Source organism: Chaetomium strumarium, assembly GCF_033439665.1.
Source record: "Chaetomium strumarium strain CBS 333.67 chromosome Unknown B0T15scaffold_1, whole genome shotgun sequence".
NCBI lineage: Eukaryota > Fungi > Ascomycota > Sordariomycetes > Sordariales > Chaetomiaceae > Chaetomium > Chaetomium strumarium.
In genome coordinates, this window is record NW_026944429.1 from 4,232,251 (window position 1) to 4,258,340 (window position 26,090).

Genomic DNA, 26,090 nt, shown 5'->3' on the forward strand with positions numbered 1-26,090 from the left:
AAAAAAAAAAAAAAAAAAAAGGAAAAAGGGAGAGCTCAACCCAAGCCTACCATGATCTAGCTAATAGTGTGCAAGCCAAATGGCCCCCCGTCGACATTCATTACCTCCAGTTAGGAGTTTCCTACTCAAGTCATGTGGCAACATTGGATCACTCGGGATAATAGCTATTTTGTGGGACTACAATGGAATCAATGTGTAAGAACAAAGCCCACAGCCGACAAGCAACCCGAAATACAGAACGCAGCTACGTATCGTCAAGATATCCGTGTCCCCCATGCCAATGTAGCTTTAGCTCACTCCAAAAACCAGGTCATTTCCTCGGCGGTGCTCCAAGATACCCACTGTTCCCTATCACGTAAGCATAGCACAGTACAACCTAGTAGCCCCCCGTACTATATACGTCCCCCCTTAACTAGGTAGAACCCTCAATAACATACGTGCTCCCCTCCCCTTCCCCCTCAACCCCCCCATCACCAACCAACTTCCTCAACCTCACCCCCAACTCCCCCCCTCCCCTCCCTTCCCCTCCAACCGAGGCTGACAAGTCCAAGTCCAAGTTCAACACGGCCGGAAACCCCCCCTTATCGCTAACTCCCTGCCCCAGAACCAGCACACTCACCTCCTCCCGCAGGGCATCCAACACGACCGCCACCCTGACCGGCCGATCGACGTCCACGGGCCTCGCAAAATAATTGGGATCGCTATCCTCCTCCCTATTGTTATTCGTTTGTGCAGCACCACCACCCCGGTTATTATGATGCACGGTCGACTTGGCCTTGTCCAAGTTGTCCCTGATGTCACCAAGACTAGTAGTAAGGACCTCAAAGACGTCGATCTCGCCGCACCCGGATGCCCAGCAGTTGCAGCGGTGGTATTGGGCTGTGTGGGGGATGCGGGCGTTGAGGAGCCAGATGGCGGGGACGTCTTCTTGTGGGTTGGGGATAGCGGAAGGGGACGGGAATGGGGAAGGGAAAGGGGTGGTGGTGAGGTGGTGGGGCATGGAGAATTCGAGGAGGAAGATACGCGAGGGGCCGGGGAATCCTTCTATTTTTTTTTCCGGGTTCATCGGGTCAGTCATGCACATATATACTACAGAAGAGAAGAAAGAAAGGTTGTAAGGGTGGAGCGGGGAAAGGGGGAGGAAAACGTACTATACGCCACGGAACCGGGCTGGACATAGCCGCAGGAGGCGTCGCACGTCTCGTTGGTGAGCAGCGTGACTTCATGCGAGGAAGCGAGGGTTGTGTCCTTGAGGATGGTCGGCGAAGAGGCGCCGCCGGTGCCGTCTGCGTTGACGTAGGAGAGGGTGTTGCCGAATGCACTGCGTGTCTTGTGGTTAACCAGATTTCGGTGAACAGATTCTGGGGATGTTGAGAAAAGGGGGGACCGGAACGTACTATGTGAACTTGCCAGACCCCTGACCGCCGTAGTTGCCCAGGAACATCACCCCCTCGGCCTTCTGCTGCGCAGCGTTGTAGTAGCCCGTGCGCACGAACTTGCCCGGTGTGTCCGTTGCTGAGGTAGTGCTGCCAGCCAGGTTGGAGGCTGGGTCGGTGCTTGGGGCGCTGATGGGAATGACGGAATGGGATCTCGAGGTCGAAGTGGGAATGGTCGCTGCAGTCGTGGTGAGCAGCGTGTCCGTGGTTCCCAGGAAGCTGGAACTGGAAGAAGGGGTGGGTGTTGACGGCTGGAACGTCGTGCTGCCTGAACTGCTTAAACTTCTTGAACTGCTTGACGAGCCGGTGATCACAGAACCAGAACTCAGAGCGGTTGTCGCTGTCGCCGCCGGTGTAGGTCTAACTGCCGGCTGAAAAGGAAAGATGGTCGACGACGAGTTCTTCACTCCACAGGTCTTGACACTCGATGGGACACCATCGATCGCAGACACGAGAGAACTCGGCGCAGAGCTGGAGCTCAACAAGATCACCGTCGTCATCGACGGCGTAGACGTCACCGTCGCCGCCACTACAATCCCGGTACCATTCAACCCCGAGCTCTTGTGCTTGCTGCATGATCTGACACTCGTGGGATTGGCGATCCCGGGCCCGGTTGGCATCATCCTGACCGTCGTGTTGTTGATACTAGTACTAGTACTGGCATCACCCGGCCCTGTGCCGCTCATCGAAGTTGGCACACTCCCCGCGGAACTCAACGCCGAACTCCCCTCGCCACAAGGCCTGACACTAGAATGCACCACGATCCCATGCCCAGTCGGCAACTTAGCTGTTGCCGTGGCCGTCGTATTGATCCTCCCCGAAAACCCTGCGCTTGCTGTCGTCGACACCGCATCTGGCTCCGGCGCCGGTATGTACACCGTGGTCGTACTGACCGGCGCGACCGCCCGTGTCGTAGTAGTCATAGTCATAGTCAGGGGCATGGCGATGGCAGAACTGTTGGGCCACGACACGTACACCCCCCCGGAATAGTCCCGCTTGTCCTGTTGCTGCTGCTTATGGCCACTACTAGTACTAGTAGTACTGTCGAGCAAGTACACGGCCACCTGCTTCAGGTTGAGCGGTCCGCGGAAGTGGAGGGATAACTTGCAGGACCGACCAGCACTTGTAAGTACCAAGTTGGGGGGATCATCCGGATAGATGAGTTGAGAGATGTCTCACCGGCTCGTTGAACGGCGCCAAGGGGCCCGAGATATTCCTAGGCGCAAACCTGCACTCCCCTGTCTCCTGGTCCATGCTGACCACCTCGTTGTACTGCCCCGATGCGCCGACATTCGCGTAGGTAATGCGCTGGACCTGCCGGCCGGGCGAGGCGCTGTGTGCGGTGCCCGCCATGGCCACGGCCAGCATGGCGGCAACGGCGTTGGTTCTCATCGTTGGTTGCTTGTTTTGTTTTTGCTTGGGTAAACGTAGGTTAGAGCATATGGGTATGCTGCGTGCTGGTGAGCATCCTTTGCAAAATACATTGGCGATGCAGAACTGGCAAGGCCTCTGCGGGTGTTCTTTATACCCCATAGTGGCCGGTCAGGGACTGTTACGCCGAAACTGAGTGTGGCAGCAGACAGTCACTCTGGCCACGTGGAACCGTGTCATGTAGTCACCATCACGGGGAAAGCAGTTTCAGAGACGAAGACACAATGTCCCTCTTGGCCAACCTTTGTTGTTACAAGCAGAGAGACCAGGTGGGCACTGAGTGGTATGTCAAACGACACCTGACACGTTGATTCCATCTCGATTCGGCCCCTTAGTACTGCCTGGTATGTGGCATCGCTGCATTGTTCGAGTGGCACACTTATGACCCGGTACCGCCATGCTCAGTCATCACCTGCAGCTTCATCTCACGGCAGAGGAGATGCGATGCCAAGGAGATCCATGCCGGCTGAAGGGACCCTAGAACAATGGACCTCTATAATCTTCGAACGGCAGGCAAGATTCCTGCAGCACTGGAGTCCGAGAGATGTTGGGTCACGCTTTCGACTTCTTACCCCTGCCAGTCCTCTTCCTCTTGCACTGCGCCTTCGAGTCCCCATCACCACCATCCACTTCACCACCCTCACCCTGTGTCCCCTCTTCCTCATAGTCCTCCTCCTCCCCCTCTTCCTCCACAACAGCTACCTCCCTCGCCTTCCGCTTCCTCCCGCCCTTCTTCAACTTCGGCTCCGGCGGCGCCGCAACAGGCATGCCCGCCCCCGATAACCCACCACCACCACCACCCGTCCTCGCGCGCAACCGACTAACCGCATCCGCCATCCGGCGACTCCCGCCCGCGGCTCTCTGCCTCGGCGCAAACGCCTCCTTCGCAGCGGCACCGACCCCCACACTGCCGTCAAAGAACCGCGTGATGTTGCTCTGCGTGCCCTCCACCTCGCGCCGGTTCATGTCGCGTATCACGGGCACGAGCACCTCGTCCGTGCGCTCCTGACTCCAGCCGATGGTGCGCATCAGGAACTGGCGCAGCCCGTCCAGGTCGGGCACGCCCCACTGGAACGGCTCCGGGCTGTTGTCGACCTCCGGGCGCAGGTAGGCGTCGAACACGGCCGCGTTGGGGAAGCCGAGGGGCAGGAACAGCTTGGTGGCGTGCGCCTTGCGGAACTTGCGGCGGAAGGGCGAGCCCGCGTCCGCCTCCTTGGGGCGCCCGCCGGTCTGCACGTCTTGCCACCAGTCCCTGAACTGGCTCAGGCCGTCGCGGCCGGGGAACTCGGAGAGGATCTCCAGCGCCGTCACCGGCCCCACGCCGGGCAGCCCCTCGGTGTAGTCCGACCCGAGCAGCTGCGCGAGCGCGATGAGCTGCTCCCGCGAGAGGGAGAGTTCTGTCTCGAGGTCCTTGGCCAGGTAGCACTCGACGTACTTGTTGCCATTGAACACGTTCTTGTAGACGCGTGTGCCGCCGAAGAGGAAGGTGTCCGAGTCGTCCGTCACGATGCCGTCGACCAGGTTAAGCCGGACCAGTTCGGCGCACTGCGCTTCGGCTTCCATGGGCGCCGTAATATAGGGGATGCCGAACAGGCGAAGCAGAGCCTGGCACTCGGTGATCATCACCTGGGTGACCTCGTCTGCGTCGCGTCTGTCCTTCTTCTGTTGGGTGCGCAAAGCCCGCAGCTCTTTTTCGTAGGCTTCCTGGTTCTCGCGCTGGGATTTGCTGTTCAGTTGGCTCGCAAACCGAGCGTGCTCTTCGGCCTCCTCGGCCATCTGTGCCAGAAGTTCCTCCTCCTCGGGGTCGCTGAAGTCGTCGAATTCCTCGGGCCCAGGCGCATCGGGGTCGACAGGCGACCCTTCGCGGGGCGCGGCCAATCCTTCAGTTCTGACTTGTTGCGTCGGGGGAGGAGTACTCTCGCCGAACAGCTCGACTTCGATTCGGGCTTCTTCCGACATCTCGGCATCTTGGGTCGGCGCTTCAACAGCTTGCTCCGGTTCGCCAGGCACAACCACATCCTCAAACTCTATTTCTTCGTCCTCCGATTCTCCCATGGCAGGCTCGGCCTGGCTAAATATACCAGCAGCAGCAGCAGCAGCAGAATCCGTAGGGTTTTTCCGGGCTGATTGCGTCGCAGCATCATCCTCCACCGAGGGGAGACTGGCTCCGGGCATCTTAACGCTGGGCGGCTTAGCCGGAGGCGGCGCATCCAAGATCTCCACATCGCTCCCCTCCTCGCTGGAAGACTCGATCTCAATGACGTCGTCGTCGTGGTCCTGTCGAAACCGCAGCTCTTCCACGTCCTCATCCTCCGCATTCATCTGCCTTTCCAGCTCCTGTTGCTTCTTCACCGACTCCCGAATATCCGTATCGTCCATCAACCACGGCGGCAGCGGTCGCGGTTTATTATCGTCCTTTTCGTCGCGCACGGGTACGGGCACGCCATCAGAGGGCTCCCGCTCAAACCCCCCGGCCTCGTCGTCAGACACAGCCTCCAGCTCACCGGTCTCGACCTCCTGGGGCTTCTTGGAACTGTCTGGCTTCTCTTCCGCTGGTGCTCCCTTTCTCCCGCCAAAGACGCCTCGCCAGTCGAGCTTCTCAAACGGGAGCGGCCCATCGAATGGATTCTTGAAATTTGGCTTGACGGGCGCGGGTACACTTGCGGGTTGCGCCCTCGGCTGCTTCTTCCTCGCTGCCGCCAGCGCTGCCTGGAGATCGACGTCGCTGTCGCTGCTCCCGCTGTCTCGGCGCCTTGGGACGGCAGCGTTTGCTCTGTTATTCACGATGTGTGCGACTATCCGCCCGCTGGTGTTGGTGCCAGAGATGGGTTTCGGCACTTCCACGGCCTTTTGCGTCCACTCCGGCGCTGGCGCGTCCTCGAGTTCTTCGTCCCCTTCCTCGCCATTCCGCACACCTTCTCCGTGCTGGTTTTGGAGCGATAATGCAATGGCCCGGCTGAGGTCTTCGTCCTCATCGGCCTGGACGACATCATCGTCTTCGAAGAGCTTGCCTGCGTTGTCGTTGTCAACGAAAAGCCCTTCATCTGCATCATCCGCCCTAGGCTTGGGCAACCTGTTCAGGCCCTCGATGGGGACATCCTCGAATTCCTCATCCTCCCATTCGTCCTCGTCGTCCTGGCCCTGGTACTGGAAGTCCAACGCGTCGACATCTATGGGCTTGTGAATCTGGCCCCTGTCTTTGTCCCTGCTGACGACACCCAGAGCCCAGCCTCCTTCGGCGCCTTCGTTCTTGACAAGGATATACTCGCGATTGCGGTCGCCGGCAATGCGATTCACGCCGATGGTCAAATCGGTGCCGGCCATACCCATCTCGTACATCAGGCGTTGCGTGAGCTTATTCCTCTCCTGGACTCTCTCGATCTGAAACCTCGAGAAAGCCATGCGATCCGGAAACATGCCGTTCAGCTGGTCTTTGCTCAGGCCCATCCTCAGCCGGCTCCGAATCCTAGCGGCATTCAGGATGTTGTAGCGGTCAGCGGGCGGCAAGCTCTTGAAAAACTCCCCGTCGAAGTCGATCTTGCTGAAGTCGTAGAGATTGATGTCCTCGCCGTTGTGGAACTGCCTCGCGTACTCCTCCAGCTCCTCCACGCTCATGATGCGCGGGTCGCTCGGCTTGCCCATGGCTTCGATGCCGTTCTCCAGCTCCGGAAGGTGGTAGGCATCCTGCTTGCGGAAGACCCTGTTCTTCTGGCGCTCCTGCTTCGACATGCCGAGCTCGTCCGCATACACGATCTGGTCCATGCTCGGCAGCTGCTCCTGCTCTTCCTCGGGCTCGGCAGCCTCTGCGCGCCGCTTGCGCTTCTCCTCCTCCTCCTCCGCGAGCCGCTGCATCTGCACGGCCAGCAGCTTCCCCGCGGTGCGCGCGGCATCCTCGCGGCGGCCCTCGCGTCTCCGCCGGCGGCCTTGCAGAGTGGCCCGCTTCAGCGCAGGGGCGCCGCCGTCGAAGACAAACACGGGTTTCACCCCGTACCACAGCAGCTTGCAGATGCGGCGGAAGAAGCCGACGACATGGCTGTTGCGCAGGGCGTTGCCCTCCTTGTCGCGCACCGCTTTGAGGAACTGGTAGATCCAGATGGAGGCGTCGACGGCCAGGCGCTTGCGGTTGAGCGTCGCGAGGTTCGTCGGGCGCGCGCAGGGCTGCACGACGGTCCAGAGGCCCTGCACACCCATGGCGGTTGCGATGCGTCACCTCGATTGGCGAGAAACATGGATTATTAGGCAATGGCCCAAGAACGGGTCGCTGCGAAAGGAGTGGTAACCTTCATTTGCGTGAAGGTCTAAGCTGTAGGTCTAGCCACTACGAAGCATATTCTACCGTTGCTTTGACACGCAGTCTGTCCTCGAGTGGCGACTTCAAACGTGAGGATCATGGTCGGTGATCTTGCCCCGATGACTGCATCTTCCTCAACCCCTGCTCGGCTGCCTGCGAGGCATTGTTATCGCCGTGCTTATCTATTGGCCAGCCTGTCTCCAATGCTCCCGAATTACGCATACCTGTTTAACCGCATAACATTATACAGCTACTAGTACTACTATAGAAGTGTGTAAGTCACCTGGCGATGAAAGTAAGGTAATTTTAAGCCTCAAACCTCGCATACGAACCGGGAGTTCGGCCACCGTTGTCTCGAGGAAGAGTATTTCGACTATCTATGATATTTTGAATGCAAGGCTGGTGCCCGCCAGCCGAGGAGCAGAAGAACGGACACCGAGATTTAATTCGTCACTTCGTTCTCCGTACCTTCCGGCATAGCAACATTTCTTGTACTGCGTGACTTCCAAGAACCATTCTAAATCCGATGGAAGCCAAGCTCCACCAGTTACTGCCTCGGTCGGCGTGTCTATGAAGACGGCTTCATAGTCAGATCGTCAAATAACAGTGGTAAAGCAACTATCTAGCAAGCCCCCGGACCCCACACCCATATCTCAGACTATACAAGGATAACACCCAAGAGCTGGCCCTCAATGTTCTGGCGGCACTGAAACCACAATGACCTTCGTTCCAAAGGTGGAGCGAATCCCAGCCAGAGCGATAGCTAGTTTACAGAACTTAATACCGTCTCTCTCGCCGGTGCATGAGTAGAATTCGTCCCGAAGCTTGTCCGTAGCGTTTGGTAGAAACCCATATGCATGCTCGTTGCCTCCAATAAACGCTGGTGGGAGGAGGACGTCCACGTTTAAGCCGTTGAGAGAGAGCAACGCACGTCCGGGGTTCCCCATGCCATCAAAGGTTGCTAGGATACGGTACTGGTCGGCCGCAATGCCACCCAAGACCAAGAGCTCGTCCGGATCACATTTATTGTCTGGAATACGGAGGAAACCAGCGAGGGTGTAAGCGTCGTACACCGGCAGCTTCTTCAGCCAGACGGCAACGATGACGACATTGGTGGCCCCTTTCTCCAAGTACCAGCGTCTTCTGTCGAGAGCTTTGTTCCAGTTGTTGGCGTACATGGAGATAAACGGCCCCGGCCGTCTGCATCTCCAGTTGAAATGGTCCAAGCATGCTTGTTCGTCCGGAGTACGATTTGGCTCCCGAGACTTCATGTTGCCATATTGATCGAAGGTGCAGTTATTGAGCCAGTGCTCATGATCGTGAACCTCGACGCGGAAGCCGATTTCACAGGGCCACTTGAAGTCGTCGATGTCGAAAGGCATTTTGCGTGACTCCCATGTGTGCATTGGTTCAACGGGCTACGCTGCCAGAATCAGCCAGCAAGAGAACTGCGCAGAGATGGGAATTAGTAGCTGGCTTGGGTGATGCCTAGCCTTTGGGCATGCAGAAAGCATGGCGGGGTGGGTTGGGCATGATCGCGTCTGTTGTGGAACATGAGATGCGACAGACTGTTCGTCGGTCTGAAGAGGAAGCTGGAACTTGCAGAAGCCGCCGCCCAGAGGCAGATATCGAACGCGGGACAGCGCACGATCCCGCCGGGCGAATGAACAGGGTCCCTTAGTACCGTAGCGTAGGGATTGGGAAATTGCCATGGAGAAATGAACCCTCTGGGTCACGAGTACATTGGACGAACACGACGGGCACATGATTATCGTATCTGGTTGTTGTGTGTAAGTACCTGGTTAATTACCTGACCTTTCTGCCTTTCTGCCATTAGCCGATTTGATGATCTATGCGCCGTCGACGGTTTGAAATCTAGTATTGCTGGAGAGGCTTGACCTCCTTCAACTAAAACGTTCAACGTAACCGGCAACGTTTATGTTGAGGATGGTAGTTGTCGAGCGTCTCATTGTGTATGCTTAAATCTGCGCCTCAATAATAAAGAAGAGAGACTGAAGCACACAAAAACATAACAGTTTGGCAGATGACTCTTTTAACACGCCTCTACAGCTGCATAAGGTAGTTACATTACCTAACGTAAGCTCGATACTTTCATACCGGGGTGCCAATGCCTGCCAGGCCCAGCAACCACCTCTATCAACCTCACACTGTGTACCTACCCAGGAGGCCATATGAAGAACCAAGATTGTGAGAGCCAAACTCATAGGATACCTTATCCGGAAACGCAACTCATGACAATACCAACTAATACTTAATAACCAGCTTCAGACCGTAAAAAGAGGCTGCAAACATGAGCATCGCTACCGGCGCCTCTCCACCACCCTCACCACCTCCTGTCCTCTCCCCACGACCAGCTCAACAGCCGCAAGAAAAAGAAGAAGCCACCGCCTTCCTCCGCTCCCTGCTCAACAAGAACCTCCAAGTCACCACCACCGACAACCGCATGTTCTACGGCGAATTCAAGTGCACAGACTATGTAAGTCTCTTTCCTTACAGAGCGTGACCATCTCCTCATCCGCTCCTTGGTTTCATTGCATTATTGAACCCCAAACTGAAAATAAAATTCATAAAAAAAGGAGAGCAACATCGTGCTAGCACACACCTATGAATACCGCCAGCCCACGCCACAACAGATCTCTTCTGCCGCCGCCGCCGCAGCAGCAGCGGGAACAGCGGGAGCAGCATCAGACTCTGGCAGCGGCGGGAAGGTGACCATGGACATGACGTCGCGATACCTCGGACTGGTGGTGGTGCCGGGGAAGTATATCGTGCGGATCGAGGCACACGAGTTCGCGAGCCAGCTGCGCCGCGGCAACAACAAGGGTTCTTCTTCTCCGTCTCCTTCTTCTGGGATTGGGATAGTAGGGGGAGCAGAGGGGGGCGTGCCCGTCATTTAGAGACTGAGCGCTAGGCATTGATTGGGATGGAATGGATGGATGGAATGGGGCTTCGGGTTGGGGCTGCATGGAACAGCCTCGTTAGAGAGGAGCAAGGAAAGGTTTCAATGATGAGGCGTCAGCTTGAACGATGTTGAGTTGGGACGGGACGGTTTGGTCGCGCTGACGGGAGGGACTAGGCGGTTCGGTATTCTATGCAGACACATGGAAGGTTGTGCAGTAGTGAGGACGCTGAAACTGAAGAGATGAAAGCAGAGATACCCAATGGCATACAACTTGAAGAAGTATGGACAGCAGGAAGGAAAATGAGCATCCGTCAGATCTCATGTAATGCGTCTGGGGGAATCACCGCTAGTAGTATACAAAAAAAGCAATCGACGCGCAAGCCCCGTCCTCACAATCCGCGTTGCTCGTCGCATCCATAGCCCCGTCCGCCGTATTCCCATTCCCATTCGATCATTCATTATTAGTACCTATTACGCGCAATCGTTGCTCAAGAGAAGACGGGCAGCTTCTCCTGTAAGAGACGCCTGTCAACCGCGTCTGAGGAGTTCGTGTGCGTTCTCAGTCGTGCCACACCCCTAACTCGGTTTGTCGTCCCGACGTTACGAATCCGAATGCATCCCTGACTTGAATCCCCAGCTCCAGCCGGCCATAAAACTCACCCGCTCGACTAGGCAGCGACCGGCTCATGGTTACGCCCTCGGTGCTCCCCGTTCAGGCTCGCCTCGGTGTCCACGGCCGTATGGCTTGGCGCGTCGATATCGGCCTCGTCCTCCCCCTCTTCCTCCTCGTCTCCGTACTCGTGCTGACTCACCCACCCATCGCGGTCATTGAGCGGCACGTCCTGGGCGGAGAGGTCGTGGCCGTGGCCTTGCAGCTGGCCGTCGGTGCGCGCCTTGATGTTGTTCCGGCGCCGCTGCGACAAAGTGCGCGCGCGTGTTGACAGCTTGGCCGACACCGCGGCGTTCTGCGTGACCCAGTTGGTGAGGGCGTCTTCGCAGTCCTGGATGATGGCCTTGCTGGCCTCGTAGCCGTCGTACGCAGGGCGTGTCTCGCCGGGCGTCACGGGCGTGTCGTCGATCAGCTCGAGCAGGTGTTTGCCGTAGCCGGCGATGATGGCCACTTTCTCGCAGTGCTCGCGCAGGGCGTCGAATTGATACGAGTATGCGGCTTTGATCTTCTCGCGCGTGATGTTGGATAGTTGCGCCTCCGCCACGAGCGACTCGGCCTCCGCACGGACAAGTTCTTGCTCGAGCACGACGATCTTGGGTGAGTTGGGCTCCTTGTACTTCAGCTGGGCTATCTGGTCCGTAATCTTTTGTTTCCCTACAGCAGGTCAGCCTAATCCCTGACCAGCATGCTCTTCCGAGTCTCCCCTGGTACTCACTGTCTCTGCTGGGCTGGACAGAAGCCTCGATATTCCTGATGCTCTTCATGGTGACGCGGTATTGGTCGTATCTGTCGACGTATTGATCCTCAAGCTCGCCTATTTCGTATAGTAACACGCCCAGCTTGTCTGTGACGTCTGAAACATCTTCATCGCAGGCCTCGCCCCAGAGCGACAGTTGTTGCTGCAATATGTGTCAGCCAGCTCTCGATGACTTGCGATTCATTGCGTGCGAATACGTACGGCAACCTCCATCCGCTCTTTGGCTACTAGTTCAAGGCTGCGCATGACGTTCTTTTCCATCTTGACCAGCTGCGACAGCTTTTTGGCGAGGTCCGGCCCGAAGGCTCCGGCCGCGTTGCGACGGAGTGCATGTCCTAAACCTGCTGTTAACTCCCAACCATGAGTTTCGCGCCCGAACAGGTTGCGGCTGTAACGTATGTCTTTGCGGAAATGGCGAGGGGGGAACGGCTTACCAAGTCCTCCCCGGCCAAAGAGGCGGCCCGACTTAGTGCTTGATGGCGGCGGGGGCGGGTTCTATCGACATGATACGCCAGTCAGCGAGACACAACCCGCGAATCACCCTGGGGAAGCCTGGCACAGTACCTGGATCTGCGAGGCCGTTGGCGCCCTCGTGGCGCGCATAGAGTATGTTCGATGCATTGCGGCTGCGCAAAGCTTGGCGTTTCAGAGATTTGCTGTGAGCGTTGTTGATAGTGGTGGTCGAGCAGAGCGTCAGTCCGTAGAGAAGGGGAGGGAATCCGTGGTGTGATGTGCTAGAGTCTCCGGAAAGTTCGAAACAAAGGATGCATGCATGTGCGTATTGACCTGGGACGAAAGCAGGGCTTGTAAGACGGGTCAGGCAGTTGGGTTGTTTTATGCGACAGCCGCTGACGGGTGTGACTCGGCGAAAATGACGTCGCTGTGCAACGGGGCGACCGTCTTGTCTGCCAAGGCTCGCACGTTGTCCCGGTAAATGCAGGGGCCACTCCGAACCGGTAACCCTAACCCCATTACTGTACCCTCAGATGACAATAATAAGTGGTAGGTAAGATCACTAGTAGTTGTAAGGTGCTCTTGTCTGACTCCATACATTTGGTATGGGATGAATTCCTTGAGGTATACTACTTGCGGGGCTGTAAGCGGTAGGTCCGTGTACATATAGTCAAGCGTAGATAATGGGCGCCGTTACTCCCCAGGAAGTCTAGCAGTCATCTTTTCCTGCATTGTCTCCGACTGTCGCAGGCTCGGAACTGCCGGAAATCAACCTACCGAAGAGTGAATGGCCCGTGCACAATTACCTAGGTACCTAGTTAACCCATGCAGCTTTCTGTGTCCACCGTTCCACAGCGGGCCGATCGCGTCTGCAGCACCGCGTCTCAGCCGCTATCGACGTGCCGCGACATCCTGTTACCTACAAGTTGAGAATCTTGGTGGATCATTCTGCATCCGACAGAACGAGACATATCAGTACTGTATGTGCCGCTCGAATTTCGCCCTTGCCGCCGAAACAACGGGATCGCAAAACGGTCACGCAGCTGTACGCCGTATATTCCAGGCCCAGGGCCCATGATGCCCCGAAGGATAAAAAAGTGGGACACTCCAGCGATAGCTTGATAAGAAAAGGGGCGTTCGCCTTCTCCAACCATGGAGACGTCATCCGAAGATGTGACTGTGGAGGAGATTATGGTCGCTACCTCCACCATTACCGGCCGGACGTCAATGTCAGCACCGAAACAACTGTCGCGAAAAACCGCCGGGGCTGGGAAGACGAGCAGGGCACAGAGCCCTTCCAACAGGTCGCGAACACGAACACCCAATCAGTCACCAGCAGATAGGTCGCCGCGGGGGACCCCGTCGCGCGAGACTCGTTTCTCAACCCGCGATGAAATTAGGGACTCGCAATCTCCCCCACCCACCGTCAACGTCGAACCCGCCGCGAACCACGAACCGAATCCTCCTCCACAGCCCAGCATGACGCCGAGTCGGCCAGCGAGAGGCCACCACACCCCCAGGAAGATGGACTGGACGGTCGAGAAGATCGCGATCGCTCTGAACGAACTGTCCGAGGAGGTGGGCCACGGCCATGCTCGACTCGTTGACTTCGTACTGGAGGAGGCGGAAAAGACGACAGCGCAAACGAGACACTTGAGCACAGTCGATGTTTTCGCGAAGATGAAATCGACCGCGACGGAGGGCAACGGCTCACCGCCGGGCGTACAGACTATGGCAGTGAAGTTTAAGGCGAGCCACACCCGGCGCGTCTCCGCGCCATCCTTCGCCTGAGCAATCGCTAACCCCCCCAGCAGCAACACAGTGGAGAATATGGCAAGTCAAAAGGCAGCGCTCGCCGCGTGCAGTGCCCAGTCGTGGGCATCAAGCCGGACAGGGAGGCGGTCCCGCGCTATCGGTTTCATCATGTGGAAATACGCAAGAACATCCTGGCTCCGAATTCCATGCTCAACTTTGTCCCCCACCTCCGCGACGTCGACCCGAATTCGATCGAGGAGCAGAAGTACGCTGCCTGGCTTATGGACCTCGAGAACCTTGACAGCAAATCGGGCTTCCGGGTCGAGAACCGGGCCCAGAAGATGGCCAAGCGGCTGCAGAATGAATACGCAGCCGCCCTTGCGCCATACCTGGAGCGGTGGCTCCGCAAGTTAGCCATTGATGGCTGCACCAAATCAACGCTGATCCGATACATGGCGACGCAGGCGCAGAACGAAGACGCCATCACGCCTCAGCAAAAGTCCAACCTGCTGGACACGCATAGCGAGGACATCGGCTCGCCGCACGCGGTACGGGGTGCAAAGCTCTTCACAGAGGCCTTCGACCGCGTCTTCAACAACCCGAAAAGCTCGAGGCGCGTGGCGCTGCGCGACATCCTGATGTTAGACAGGTCCGTCGAGCCGATCCTGGACAACAAGAGGGCAAAGGACGGGCCCGGCTCTCAGAAGCCGCGCGACGAGGCGCTCATGCAGAAGATCGTGGAATCTCTAGGGAGCTACTCTACTTTGGGGTGCCTCATCTGCTTCAGCCACGACTGTGAACACGGCGAGATCGAACGGGACAATCAAAAACGGTGCTTCTCTCTAGAGGAGATAGGAGGGCTTGCACCCACGCTCAGGGCCAAGTGGGCAGCGCAGCTCAAGGCTCAAAACGGCGTGCAATCGGGTGCTTCGACCGACTGGCCGACGCATCCGTCGTGCAGTAACCAGTGCTACCGGAGCTACAACACGGGCAAGCCCGACCAGGAGGTGAAGGCGTGGTCCGAGAACGAAGTAAGCGTGCTGGAGTGGACTTTTGCGACGATAGGCTACAGCCCGTCACTGAAACCGCAGTGTTTCGTGGCGGCCGTGCTGGGCCGCCCTTGCTGGGACGTGCACCGCAAGTTCAAGGAGCTGGACCTGACTCTGCCGCCGGTCGAGCCGCGCGCCGAGCAGACACGGCCCAAGGCTGTCTCGTGGTATGACCGCAAAAGGAAGCAGCTGCTGGGAGACTGGCAGGACGCCACCATCACGCACGAACACGCAGTGCGTGAGCTGTACGCGCCCTGCCATCACGAAGGGCCCTGTACGGCGGCGAACGGATGTCCCTGCGCCTCGGGCGGCTCCCATCCGGTTCTGTGCGAGCGGTTCTGTCTCTGCACCGCCGAGGAGTGTCCGCTCAAGTTTACGGGATGCGCGTGCCACTCGCTGGGGAAGACGTGCCTCCAGCGGCAAAAGGAAGGGAGGCCGTGCATCTGTGTGCAGCTCAACCGCGAGTGCGACCCGGTGCTGTGCAAGGGCTGCGGCGCCAAGGAGAGGGCAGACCCCGAGAACGCGTACGACGAGCAGCTCCATTCGACGGGATGTCAGAACGTCGCGCTGCAGCGCGGGGCGGCCAAAGCGCTTCTGCTCGGCAAGTCGCAGCTCGAGGCGTGCGGGTACGGCCTCTTTGCGGCCGAAGACATCGCGCAGGACGAATTCGTCATCGAGTACACGGGCGAGCTCATCAGTCACGACGAGGGCGTTCGGCGAGAGAATCGCAGGGGCGACGTCTTTGACGAGGAGAATAAGATATCCTACCTTTTCACCCTGTTGGAGCAGGAGGGCATCTGGGTCGACGCCGCCATCTACGGCAACCTGAGCCGGTACATCAACCACGCGTCGGACAACTGCAACATCATGCCGCGCATCATGTACGTCAACCACGAGTTCCGCATCAAGTTCTCGGCGCTCCGCGACATCAAAGCGGGCGAGGAGCTGTTCTTCAACTACGGCGACAACTTTCCCAACCTCACCAAGAAGCTGGTCGAGCGGACCAACGAGAAGGCCGGGGCCGGCAGCGGCGGGAAGAGCTCGGCGGGCCAGAAGCGCAAGGGCGGCGCGCAGCGGCCCACTGCGCGCAAGACGACATCCAAGGCCAACGGCGAGGGCATCGACTTCGCGCCGGACGACCGCCGCGGAGGAGACGATGACGACATTTGGGGTGACATCCCCGTGGTGGACGACAACGACGATGATATCGACGACTGGGCCGACCGCAACCCCAAGAGGCGGAAGAAGCGCGGCGGCAGACGGCCGGGGGCGGGCCGGAAGAAGAAACAGCCCCAGCCGGCTACCGCGGAGGTCGCCACCGCCGATGAGGGCAGCCCGGGATCGCAGCTGCGCGCTGAAAGCAGCGGCGTCCGAGAGGAGAGTCCGCATCCGGAAACACCCAGCCGCCGGCGGGTTGCCAAGATGTCTTACGTAGCCATGCTCAATCCGCGGCGGGGTGGTGGTAGTAGTCTCTCCGAGAAGCCGGAAGCATCAGCGGCGGCGGCCGTCGCCGCAGGGTCCAGTGTTGCGTCTACGACGACGGAGCCGGTTAAGAAAGTCTCTAAGCGAGGCGGAGCTCGGCCCGGCGCCGGTCGCAAACCGAAGCACCACCGCCACAACAACAATCACGGGGCACAATCACAATCACAATCATCGCAACAACAGTCACGAAAGCCGGGTGCTTCTAGTAATAATAGTAATAACAACAACAGCAGCAGCAGCAACAACAAGACCTCGGCGCACCACGCGAGCCAGAGCAACAACACCAGCTTCAGCAGCAGTAGCCAGAACGACACGGACCAGCAGCATCACAGGGTAGCTTCTCGTTCTTCCCCTGCTAAAAAGGGGGAGGACAATACTACTACTGCTGCTGCTGCTACTACTGATACTAGCAACAATAGAGCCGTCCGCTCAACGCCAAAAAGGGGCGAAGCAGCAGCATCAGCAGCATCAGCGGCGGCAGCGGCGGGAAGGAAGCGCAAAGCGAGCGAGGTCGAAGCCGAGGACGCCGCGATCAGCAGCAGCAACGGCGGTGGTGGTAGCGGCGGCTTGTACAGGCAGGACACGTTCCAGCCCATCACGGACAACGACACGGCGTCGGTGCGGAGCGGGAGGAGCAGGGGCCGCAGCGGTGGCGAGGACGACGAGGACGACGTGGTGGACCGGTCGGCGCGGAAGAGGCAGAAGCCGCTGCGGTATAGGGACGAAGAAGAGTAGGCTTCCGCTTCTCCTGAGCCGCCGCCGGTAGCGCGCGAAGGAGAAGAAGAAAAAGAAAAAGAAGAAGCAGAAGCAGAAGGAGAAGTGGATGGCTCGCTTGCTGTGGCGCTGGCGGTGATCTGTATGGTACATCATGTACATGCTGCGTCGTCAACAAATAGTAGTAGTGGTGGTGGCGGCAGCGGGGATTGAATTCAGTGGTTGTTACTTATTCGGCCTGAATAATATTAACTGGAGTAACTTGCTTGCATTAGTTGCATCTTCTTTATTTCTATGTTTATCTTTCTCTGTTTCCTTTCGCCTTCCTTTCGCCTTCCCTCTAACTAGTAATCCCTTCTCAACGCTATTGTACACGCCACACCTCCATGCCCACTCCACCGACCATGAGCCTGCCGGGCGCGATGACCTCCAGGTCTCCCGCGTCTGCCACCGAGCTGTACCGGTTCTCCAGCATGGCGATGCGGATCATCATCCGCCCGTCATCATCATCATCACCATCATCATCATCACCATCATCATCATCACCATCCTTCTTATTCTTCCTCTCCACCATCCAGAGCTTGATCCGCTGGTCGTTGCTCACCGTCGCAACTTGCACTACTACTACCTCCTCTTCTTCTTCCTTATTATCCACCACGCAAAGCCCCGTGATAGCAGCCGCGTGGGCGTTCCGGACGCGGTATTTCCCTCGTGCCGCGTACGCGCCGCCGCCATCATTATTACCGTTACTACTATTCCAAAGGAGGTCCATGATCCCGAGCGCGTTGTCGTCGCCGCCCGTGACGACCAGCCACTGACGACGACTAAGATTCTTCCTACCGTGACCACTTCTGGGCATCGGCGACGACAATGATGATGATGATGACGGCACGAGATCCAAGCTCTTGATGCTGCTCTGGTGAAGGCGCGATACGAAACGTAGCTTGAATTCCTCACCCTCACCACCACCACCACCACCACACCCCGGTGTAGTAGTAGTGGTGCTGGTGGTGGTGGTGATGCTCCAGACCGCCACATGCCCGTCGGTAAACGCCGTGAGCAGATGCACCTCGCCTTTTGGCTCGTCGATGTGCAGGTGGCGTACTTGGGTGGGACAGGCACCCGTGTATCGCGCGGTTGCGAGGCGCGTGAATTTGGACTTCACGCCGGTAGCACCACAGCTAGAAGATGAAGAAGAAGAGGAGGAGGAGGAGGAGTAGATATAGCTGCGCACGCTGGAGTCAGAGAGGGCCATGGAGATCAGCATCGTCACTCCAATATCATCTTCCGGGAGTGGTGATGGTGAATCTGCTGATGAGAGTGATGATGATGATGACGGTGATGGCCAAGCAGCGACATCGAAATCAACGATGCGCAGATCCCTGTCCGAGCTCCCGTCATCGTTATCCCAGACGGCCTCGCGCACGACAGTCAGCGCGTCATAGTCACCCCGAGAGCAGGTGTGTGAGATGCGCCAGACAAAGAGCTCCTCGCTGCCGGCGCTGCTGAGGAGGTAGTTGGGCGAGAACCAGCGCAGCGTCTGGATGCCGGCCGAGTGGCCTTCTACGACAGCGAGGCAGTCCATGTTGTCGTCGTTATGGTCGTCTTCTTCTTTGTCTCCGAGAGCAGCAGCAGCAGCAGTAGTAGTAGATGTAGGAACTTGGTAGGAAGAAGTGTGCCGCCATATCCGGATCGCGGTATCCTCCGCCGCTGTGGCCACTAGCACGCCCCTCTTTTCAACCCCGTTCAGAGAAGAAGAAGAAGAGGACAACAACGAAGAATTAAGAGAGGAGGCAACGCTCCGAACCTCCCGTCCATGCCCGCCGTCGCGCAGGACCCTCTCCCCGACTCCCCCCTGGGAGACCACCCGCAGCTCCCCGGCCTTGGAGAAGACGAAGCGTGTCTGACCCGGATCGTGCGGCGCTGAGACGCTGGCAAACGGCCGGTGGGCGCCGCCGCAGGGCACCGAGAACAGGACGGTGCGGGAGGAGGCGTTGTAGGAGAGGAATTTCGGGCCGTGGAAGCCGAGGATGATCAGCTCCCTTTTTCTGTTGGTCTCTTTAGTGCTGGCATCCTTGGGGTTGGGAGTGGTGAAGAAGGCGGACTCGAGGGTGTTGAGTGGCGGGGTGGCTTCGTGTTGTAGTCTTAGAAGGATTGGACCCTCGTTATCGGCTGAAGAGGAGGAAGAGAGGGCGTAGATGCGGTATTTGCCGTCGCGGCAGGTCGTCAGAAACTCGCCGCTGCCGCTGCTGCTACCCGGGATGGGCACGATGCTGGTGACGGCGTCTTTGGTCTTGCAGTCCTTGCGCGACGTGAGCGGGATGAAGTCGCCCGTGCCGGAGTCGGGCGTGCAGACCGTCACAGAGCCCGTGCGGGAGCCCAGCACGAGGGTGACGTCTCCTAGGAAAGCGGCTGCGGTGACGATGTAGTGCTCTGGCAATCGGATCTTGCGGGGGTCGATCGTCGAGGTGTCGGTGGACGGGTCGAAGTGGACGAGGAAGGCGTGGTCGAGGCCGAGGACGGTGATGATGACGGACCACGCGTGTTGCTGTTCGTCAAGCGTGCGGTCGGGAGAGCTGTCGAGTAGTATTATGTCGGATATCTTGTGGGAGAAGTTGGCGATTTTCCGGACGCTGTGTCCTCTGCGGAACAGGTAGACCGTCCCGCTGGCGCTGCCGAGCACGGCAGCATCGCTTGCCGGGCTCTTGACGACGTTGTAAGGCTTGAGGTCGGAGACAACAGCCTCACTGAGACTGACTTCTTGCCACACAAGAGGGTCAGGGTCGCCCATGGCTGCGAGGAAGAGTCTGCCCGACGCTGTGACTGCCATGGTGCTGTCCGACAGAAAAGCGTAGCGCTGGAACGTGTGCTTGGCGCTCTTCTTGCCTTGTGGTTCGGAGGACGGGAGCTGCGCGCTGCCATGGAGACTGCACAGGATATCATCCAAGGTCAGACTGAGGTCCAGGTCTTCGTACGCGTCCCCTGTCGAACCCGTGCCCCTGACTTTCCCCGAGACCACAATCTTGCCGTCAGCGCCGCCGGTCGCTACAAGGGGGGAGTCGCCGCCTCCCCTGTTCAGCACAGCAGCCGACCAGATATTCTTCCCGCTATGGCACGTACTCGCACCGCAGTGCCGAAGCATGCCTGTCCTCTTCTCGTCCCATCGCTCCCAGTCCACGTCGAGCTCCCACCTCTCCCGCGAACAGTCTTCCCCGAACGAGTACACCTCCACTGCCCCTCCTGCCCCGGTCGACTTTTGATCCCCGCATCTCCGGCCAAACTTGACATGCCATATCCTCGAGACATGGCCCATCGCAACCGCCACACACCTGGCCTGGTCCTCGATCCCATCCACCCGCCTCAGCTCGGAATTAGAATGGTGATTCCCATTCGAATCCTCCCCGCCGCCGCCGCCAAACCCGGTCTCTCGAGCCTCCACGAGCACTCTTCCATCAACCCTTCCCCCCTCCTCACTCCCTCCTCCGTGACCATTGACAACAGTACCCCCTTGCTCCGTGATATCCCACACCCGCACAGTGCGATCATCGCTGCAGCTGGCCAACAACCTCACCATTTTCCCCTTTCCTCCTCCTGCACATGCCCCTGCCCCTGCCCCACCAGACACAGGCACCTCCATCTCATTCGAGATGCACACCCCAAAAATGGACCCTTCGTGACCCGTAAAGACGTGCAGGACCTCCCATCGCCGCAACTCCCCATCCCCACTCTCTCCTTTGTCGTCAGCGTCAGCGTCATGGTTGTTGTCGTTGTCGTTGTTGTGGTTGTTGTGGTTGCCAAAAAAGTATTTCCACACCACAATCTCGCCAAACACCGTCCCCGCCGCCACGAGCAGCACGCCCGGTGCCAGGAGGGCCAGGTCGGCCGAGTAGAGGATCGGGCGCGAGGGGGAGGTCAGGGGGCCGAATTTGATGCTACTAGTACTACCACTACTACTACTAGTAGTAGTAGTAGTAGTAGTTGGAGTGGCAGTGGCAGTGGTAGTGGTGGTGGTGGAGGTGGTAGCGAGAGAAAAGGGGAGGACCTCGTTGTGTGCTGTGACTAGCGCGCCATCATAGTAGTACTGGTATCCTCCTCTCCTTTCTTGACAAGAAGGAGCAGCAGCAGCAGCAGGGAACAGAATACCGCTGTGGATCCAGTCGGGCGCTCGGTACTCGATTGGACGAGGAGGAGGGCCGGGAGTGGTGCCACCGCAACAGATCAGGGACTGGAGAGAGCTTGTCGGAAGGTGGGTTACCGAGTGGCCGCCCCAGATGAGGACTCCTCCTCCTCCTGCTGCTTCTTCGAGTGGTACTATGTGCGATGATGATGATGGTGATGATGATGATGGATCTCCCTCTTCACGGGTTTGATGAGCAGAACAGACATGGATCCCGTGGATGGGTTGCGAGTCAAAGACTTGCAGTTGGCCGAGGAGAGCGGACGTCTGGATGTCGTAGACTCGCAGCCACGTGTCTTCCCCGGCCAGGAGCAGCACACGGTCCGGTCCGGCTTGGTAGAATGCGAGTGCGGTTATGGGGCTGAGTGCGTAGCTGTTTTGAAGCCTCGCCATAGTCGTGGCTTGACCCTGCGCATGTGTTAGTGAGAGGTTTCATGACAAAAGAGGGGGTAGGATCCTTTGAGTGAGTCGACAAAATACGAAATAGGGAGTTCAGGACTTAGCATCACCTTAGGAGGCATTTCTGGCCAGACTGGGAACAGCGTGCTGTGAGTTTGAGAACTCCTGTGATCTCATATAAGTTGCCGCATGGACTTCAGGGATCCATGGTTGCAGCTGTCTCCTTCACACACACTGCATTGAGTTCAGTTGTGTCGGGTGAATTTTCAACTCTTGAAATTCATCTCGAAGCTGGAGGTTAACCCTAACCCGGCCCGTGCAGCCAAGAGTGCTACAGCCTCTTAATGATAACTACTCCGTACTGAATTGTTAAATAAAGACATGTTCTGTGATGGCGATGAGGGCCTCCCGTCGACATGTCCAGTGAAGTTACCAGCTTGGACATGCTGGCGGGCACTATATGCCATATAGTATGTATATGTATGGACAGCCCTGTAAATGTTGTTTGGGACTGGAGCATCTCAGCTCAGCAGCATCCCGCTCCTTGCCTTCCCCTCGGCTAACCTACATACATAGTAGCCAATTGTCTTGAGCCCAGGATAGGCTTATTATTATGGTTACACAGAGTTGATGGGGTTGTTGACCCCGTTTGCTAGACAGTGCCTGCGAGCTCGGATTCGGACCACTCGATGCCGAGCCCACCCCGTAATTGACGCTCAACCGTGGCACAGGCATCCGACAAAGCGAGCAATGCTGGCCTCAATATTGGCCGTGACCGAAGACCTGGGGTAGGGAAGGCAATCAATCATCTTTGAACCCTCCCCCTCCCCTCCCCCGGATGTGGTGCAAGACAGACAGGTCATCGAATGGAATAAGGTCTCAAAGCCGACTCTTTATTAGTTTGAAAAGAACTGATGTGCAGTCATCATTGCATTCGTTGGACCCCAGTAGGGTATCATAGCGAGATATCATCTCATCCATCTACGTGAAACCGCATGGCCATCTAACCGCTCTCTCTAACCCAGAGACCTGATTCCCGTCTTCCGAATTTCCCCAGAGAAAACCTCCCAACGCCGGACTGATGCCATAGATAACGGTAAGAAACAAGAGACGCAAAAAAAGAAGAGATACGAAATAGAAGCAGGCGAAGATACATCGCCTCCCTCTATCGCTTCGTGATTTTTATTTTTTGTAGCCGCCACACACCCCCAATCATAACCCCCTTAAACACGAGCATGCGAGAACGGCTCGTACGCGGGCGAGTGCTGTTGCGCCGGGCCGTACTGCGACTGCCTGGCATACCCGGTGCTGGTATAGCCGCCCGGCTCGCTGAGGCGCTGGTAGCCCGTGCCGCCCGACATGAGCTTCTCGGTGTCCGAGTGCCGGCTACCGCGGCCGCTACGGCGGGACGAGTGGTCGGGCGCGCAGCAGCAGATCGTGAACATCCAGAACAGGCCGGCGGCGATGGCGAACGCGGCGCCTAGCCAGATGATGGCCAGGTACGTGGTGTTGAAGTGCGCGTCGACGCCATACACCTTGGCCGACGCCTCGACGGCCCCGACTACCACGACCGAAGTGGCTGTCGCGAGACCGGCCGCGGCGCCCACGGCGGTGGTGGCGATCGCCGAGATGAGCCAGGTGACGCACGAGAAGGCGCGGCTGCAGTTGGCGAAGAGGCCGAAGAAGAGCTCGACGCCGAGCGCGATGTAGGCGATGATGAAGACGATCTGCGTCCACTTGGAGACGGTGCCGAACGCCTTGACCGCGTCCGTGATCTCCTTGGGCAGCGTCACGTTCAGGCCGGTCGCCGTGATCATGCTGTTGATGTCGCCCGTCGTCGTGTTGAGCGCGTTGGTGGCCCAGTCGAAGGCCGGCTTGGTGCAGGCGCGCGTGCCGTTGTGGGCCGTGTAGCAGTAGTTCCAAGGGTTGACATCGTATATGTCGTACAGGCCGAGGTCTTTCGCGGTGATGTTGGTCGTCTGGGACTCCTGCCTCGAGTTGATACCGGGGATTTTGATGTCATCAAGCGTTGGCACGTCGATGCCAGTGCCATCGAGAATCTTGGATACTGAGAGCGGCGACAGTTGGAGGTCGGTGACGTTCACCTGGAACATGTAGAGTCCCTTTGAAGCCATCCTTGATCAGCAGTGTTCTTTAAAAAAGCAGATGCGTACAGGGCCTGAGCGTACCTTATTAGTGATGCCCGCCAGCCCTGCTATCAGCATGGCAACCAGCGATGCCAGCGTCAGCAGAAACGGCACCAGCACACAGGCGAATCTCCCAAAATTTGCCATCGTGTTTGTTCTGTGATGCAACTGCTTCAAGTTCGTCGAGATTGCTCGGTTGTGGATTCTTCTGGCGGGGGGCTTGGGTGACGTAAAGTCGATTCAGCGTGGTGCCCCAGTGATTGAATGCGTCAGGTCTTTTCTAGTCCTGACAGCGACAGATTCCACGGTGGAGTGCAGCAGACTCCGGAAATCAAGCAATGATGGAAGGGTGAAATGAGGTGACGGTGGAAGAAGAGTTGCAACGGGACGGCTGGTGAGATAAATATCAGGCCGCATGGCCACGCAAATGCCAAACAAAAGCTGTGCTGATGGTTGGCAGGGCTCCATACTAGGAAAGAATGCGGGCTGTGTAATCGGCCGGTGGCGCAGTTGTCCGACCATCGCAGCGGGTGACGACAATATGGACCCACTTCCCGGTCCCTGCCAACGCTAAACAGGATGGGCGAGCGGAGAGGCTGCGACCCTGCAGACCTCACAAACCCACAAAGACCAAGCAATCTATGTGGTCCCTGGCTCCAATACTAGGGATCCAGAGCGACGGAACACCTGCCTAAAACCCCCCATGCTAGCCTCTGCCAGCGAGGCATCAGCAGTAGCTCAAAACGGGCAAATCTCTGCAATGGACAGACAAAAGGCCCCTGGGCCCGCGCGATGCTCGCAGAGGCGAGGAATGGAACTCATCAGGAAATTGCAGTTCGGTGGCAGGATGATGGCTGCCTTGCCCTGGCCCTTGGCTCCATTGATAACGTTAGCCACGAGCCCTTATTTGGCGGGCCATGGCTTCATATGCAGGTTGGTCCATCCCACTGTTCGTCCACTTGCATAGAGCACAGTCGTTAGGTAGTTACCTGGCTCGCTAGTTACCGTGGCAGTTGCTTAGTGCGAGGACCATAAACGGTAAACAGCACGAAATATACACTCTCAATGTATCTCGGAACTGACTGTTCGACTGAGGTCGAGAGACCGGATGCAAATCGATCTCCGCTGAGCGGATTTTCAGTACCGTAACAAGCTCCTGTGCGAATTATGGTGTTGATCCCTCGGTGATCCACGATGATATCTTCTTCATGATGGCATTTCATTGGCGTCCGAAATTTATAATACCCCACAAATGAAGTCGTCAACTCCAGCTCAGCCGCACCAAGGACGCGTTTTGCACCACTGTGAAAGCCGTTGCGGGAGCGACGCCGCTGTATGAGCACGAATAGACATGTGAGCCTTGCGTCCGGCGATTTTGTAGCGAGTGAGCCTGGCGATTGATGTCTCGGATTACCTATAGTTATACTCCCGTGGGCCTTGTGGCTGCGAGTGGGAATATCCGTACTCTCTACGTTAATGCAGTTCCTCGGTCGTGGCGGGCTTACGATAGCACTCCAGGGCTGAGCTCCGACAATGCCCGAGCTCAGCTCTGGACTCAATCACGCGCCCAAACCTCAGTGCTTGAGGTGCCTGCCACAGTTATGTAGTCGCACGAGCGTACCTGTGTTTCTCATGCCGAGAAGGAGGTTAGTGATTATGTCGAGCTTGTTGGACCTATTCACGCAGACATTGCAGCCTCGAGCCCGCCTCTGATTGACACTGTGGAAGCGCATTGATGGTCACGACGAAGGAGTGCAGCAAATGCAAGTTTGGGGCGAGGTTCCGGTGGCTGTCCGCTGTCAGGTTGGTGTGACCCCGCAATGCGGTGGCTGGGCGACAGTTGGGCTGTTGGTGCCCAGAGCCCTCTTCGTTATTTTTGGAACAACTGCTTGTCCGCTCTCCGAGTCGCGGGATGGTGGGGGCGGAGACCGGGCGGTGAGTAACATCGCCGAGACCACCGTCCCGGCCGTCCACGAAGCCACGCGTAACTATCCCCACCGTCCGGCTCCGGGGCCGGGCCGGTCGCCGAGTGGGGACGGTTCGAGGTCTTCAGGCCGGGTTGGCCGGGTTTTGCCCTCCTATCAAACAGCAGCCGAAACGGTGTCGGCCATTGTTTCGGTTAGGATGTAGATGAGACTTTGTCCCCTTTCCAGGCTTTCATGAATCGAAAGTGACCTCTCGTCTCGACGATGAAATGCTTCGTGTTGGCCCCCAACGCCGTCAGGACAACTGCTCGAGTCAGAATACGCCAGATAACTGGAACGAAGAAAACACATGAAAATGGATAAGCGGGGATTGTGAAAAGGCATGCCCTCGTCAACTGGAAATGACCACGTCCTCTTCCCCCGATGCGTTGGCGAGATATCGTTCGGCGGACCTTCGGATCTAGGTAGTTAAGCTTCACAC

At 57.8% G+C, this 26,090-nt stretch overlaps 8 protein-coding genes across 8 annotated transcripts; 2 read left to right on the plus strand and 6 right to left on the minus strand.

Annotated features, from left to right (window-relative positions):
• Nucleotides 1-293: 293 nt before the first annotated feature.
• B0T15DRAFT_507280 (putative TOS1-like glycosyl hydrolase-domain-containing protein) lies at nucleotides 294-2,828 on the minus strand (the record flags this gene model as incomplete). The annotated part of the gene is made up of 7 exons (XM_062867636.1): nucleotides 294-341; nucleotides 620-1,044; nucleotides 1,152-1,321; nucleotides 1,398-1,776; nucleotides 1,889-2,060; nucleotides 2,330-2,539; nucleotides 2,616-2,828. 7 exons carry the CDS (start codon nucleotides 2,826-2,828, stop codon nucleotides 294-296), a joined length of 1,617 nt encoding a protein of 538 aa, XP_062726409.1.
• A 271-nt stretch (nucleotides 2,829-3,099) lies between these two features.
• On the minus strand, nucleotides 3,100-6,825 carry B0T15DRAFT_518978 (uncharacterized protein). Its single transcript, XM_062868408.1, has one exon. The coding sequence runs from the start codon at nucleotides 6,717-6,719 to the stop codon at nucleotides 3,420-3,422; it is 3,300 nt and encodes a 1,099-aa protein (XP_062726410.1). The 5' UTR covers nucleotides 6,720-6,825; the 3' UTR covers nucleotides 3,100-3,419.
• Nucleotides 6,826-7,742: 917 nt separating this feature from the next.
• On the minus strand, nucleotides 7,743-8,911 carry B0T15DRAFT_44243 (uncharacterized protein). Its single transcript, XM_062865941.1, has 2 exons — nucleotides 8,728-8,911; nucleotides 7,743-8,606 (listed from the first exon to the last, which is right to left on the minus strand). Exon 2 carries the CDS (start codon nucleotides 8,562-8,564, stop codon nucleotides 7,848-7,850), a length of 717 nt encoding a protein of 238 aa, XP_062726411.1. The 5' UTR covers nucleotides 8,565-8,606; nucleotides 8,728-8,911; the 3' UTR covers nucleotides 7,743-7,847.
• A 405-nt stretch (nucleotides 8,912-9,316) lies between these two features.
• B0T15DRAFT_44222 (uncharacterized protein) lies at nucleotides 9,317-10,241 on the plus strand. The gene is made up of 3 exons (XM_062865940.1): nucleotides 9,317-9,366; nucleotides 9,448-9,655; nucleotides 9,756-10,241. The coding sequence occupies exons 2-3, from the start codon at nucleotides 9,470-9,472 to the stop codon at nucleotides 10,074-10,076; spliced, it is 507 nt and encodes a 168-aa protein (XP_062726412.1). The 5' UTR covers nucleotides 9,317-9,366; nucleotides 9,448-9,469; the 3' UTR covers nucleotides 10,077-10,241.
• A 384-nt stretch (nucleotides 10,242-10,625) lies between these two features.
• Nucleotides 10,626-12,235, minus strand: B0T15DRAFT_44209 (Eisosome component PIL1-domain-containing protein). The gene is made up of 5 exons (XM_062865934.1): nucleotides 12,073-12,235; nucleotides 11,943-12,003; nucleotides 11,710-11,852; nucleotides 11,467-11,650; nucleotides 10,626-11,405 (listed from the first exon to the last, which is right to left on the minus strand). The coding sequence occupies exons 1-5, from the start codon at nucleotides 12,127-12,129 to the stop codon at nucleotides 10,750-10,752; spliced, it is 1,101 nt and encodes a 366-aa protein (XP_062726413.1). The 5' UTR covers nucleotides 12,130-12,235; the 3' UTR covers nucleotides 10,626-10,749.
• A 600-nt stretch (nucleotides 12,236-12,835) lies between these two features.
• On the plus strand, nucleotides 12,836-17,219 carry B0T15DRAFT_571165 (uncharacterized protein). Its single transcript, XM_062870849.1, has 2 exons — nucleotides 12,836-13,710; nucleotides 13,776-17,219. The coding sequence occupies exons 1-2, from the start codon at nucleotides 13,114-13,116 to the stop codon at nucleotides 16,980-16,982; spliced, it is 3,804 nt and encodes a 1,267-aa protein (XP_062726414.1). The 5' UTR covers nucleotides 12,836-13,113; the 3' UTR covers nucleotides 16,983-17,219.
• Nucleotides 17,220-17,233: 14 nt separating this feature from the next.
• Nucleotides 17,234-21,989, minus strand: B0T15DRAFT_44267 (uncharacterized protein). The gene is made up of 2 exons (XM_062865942.1): nucleotides 21,638-21,989; nucleotides 17,234-21,546 (listed from the first exon to the last, which is right to left on the minus strand). The coding sequence occupies exon 2, from the start codon at nucleotides 21,529-21,531 to the stop codon at nucleotides 17,326-17,328; it is 4,206 nt and encodes a 1,401-aa protein (XP_062726415.1). The 5' UTR covers nucleotides 21,532-21,546; nucleotides 21,638-21,989; the 3' UTR covers nucleotides 17,234-17,325.
• A 414-nt stretch (nucleotides 21,990-22,403) lies between these two features.
• On the minus strand, nucleotides 22,404-23,748 carry B0T15DRAFT_518998 (SUR7/PalI family-domain-containing protein). The gene has a single exon (XM_062868409.1). The coding sequence runs from the start codon at nucleotides 23,670-23,672 to the stop codon at nucleotides 22,761-22,763; it is 912 nt and encodes a 303-aa protein (XP_062726416.1). The 5' UTR covers nucleotides 23,673-23,748; the 3' UTR covers nucleotides 22,404-22,760.
• Nucleotides 23,749-26,090: the final 2,342 nt, after the last annotated feature.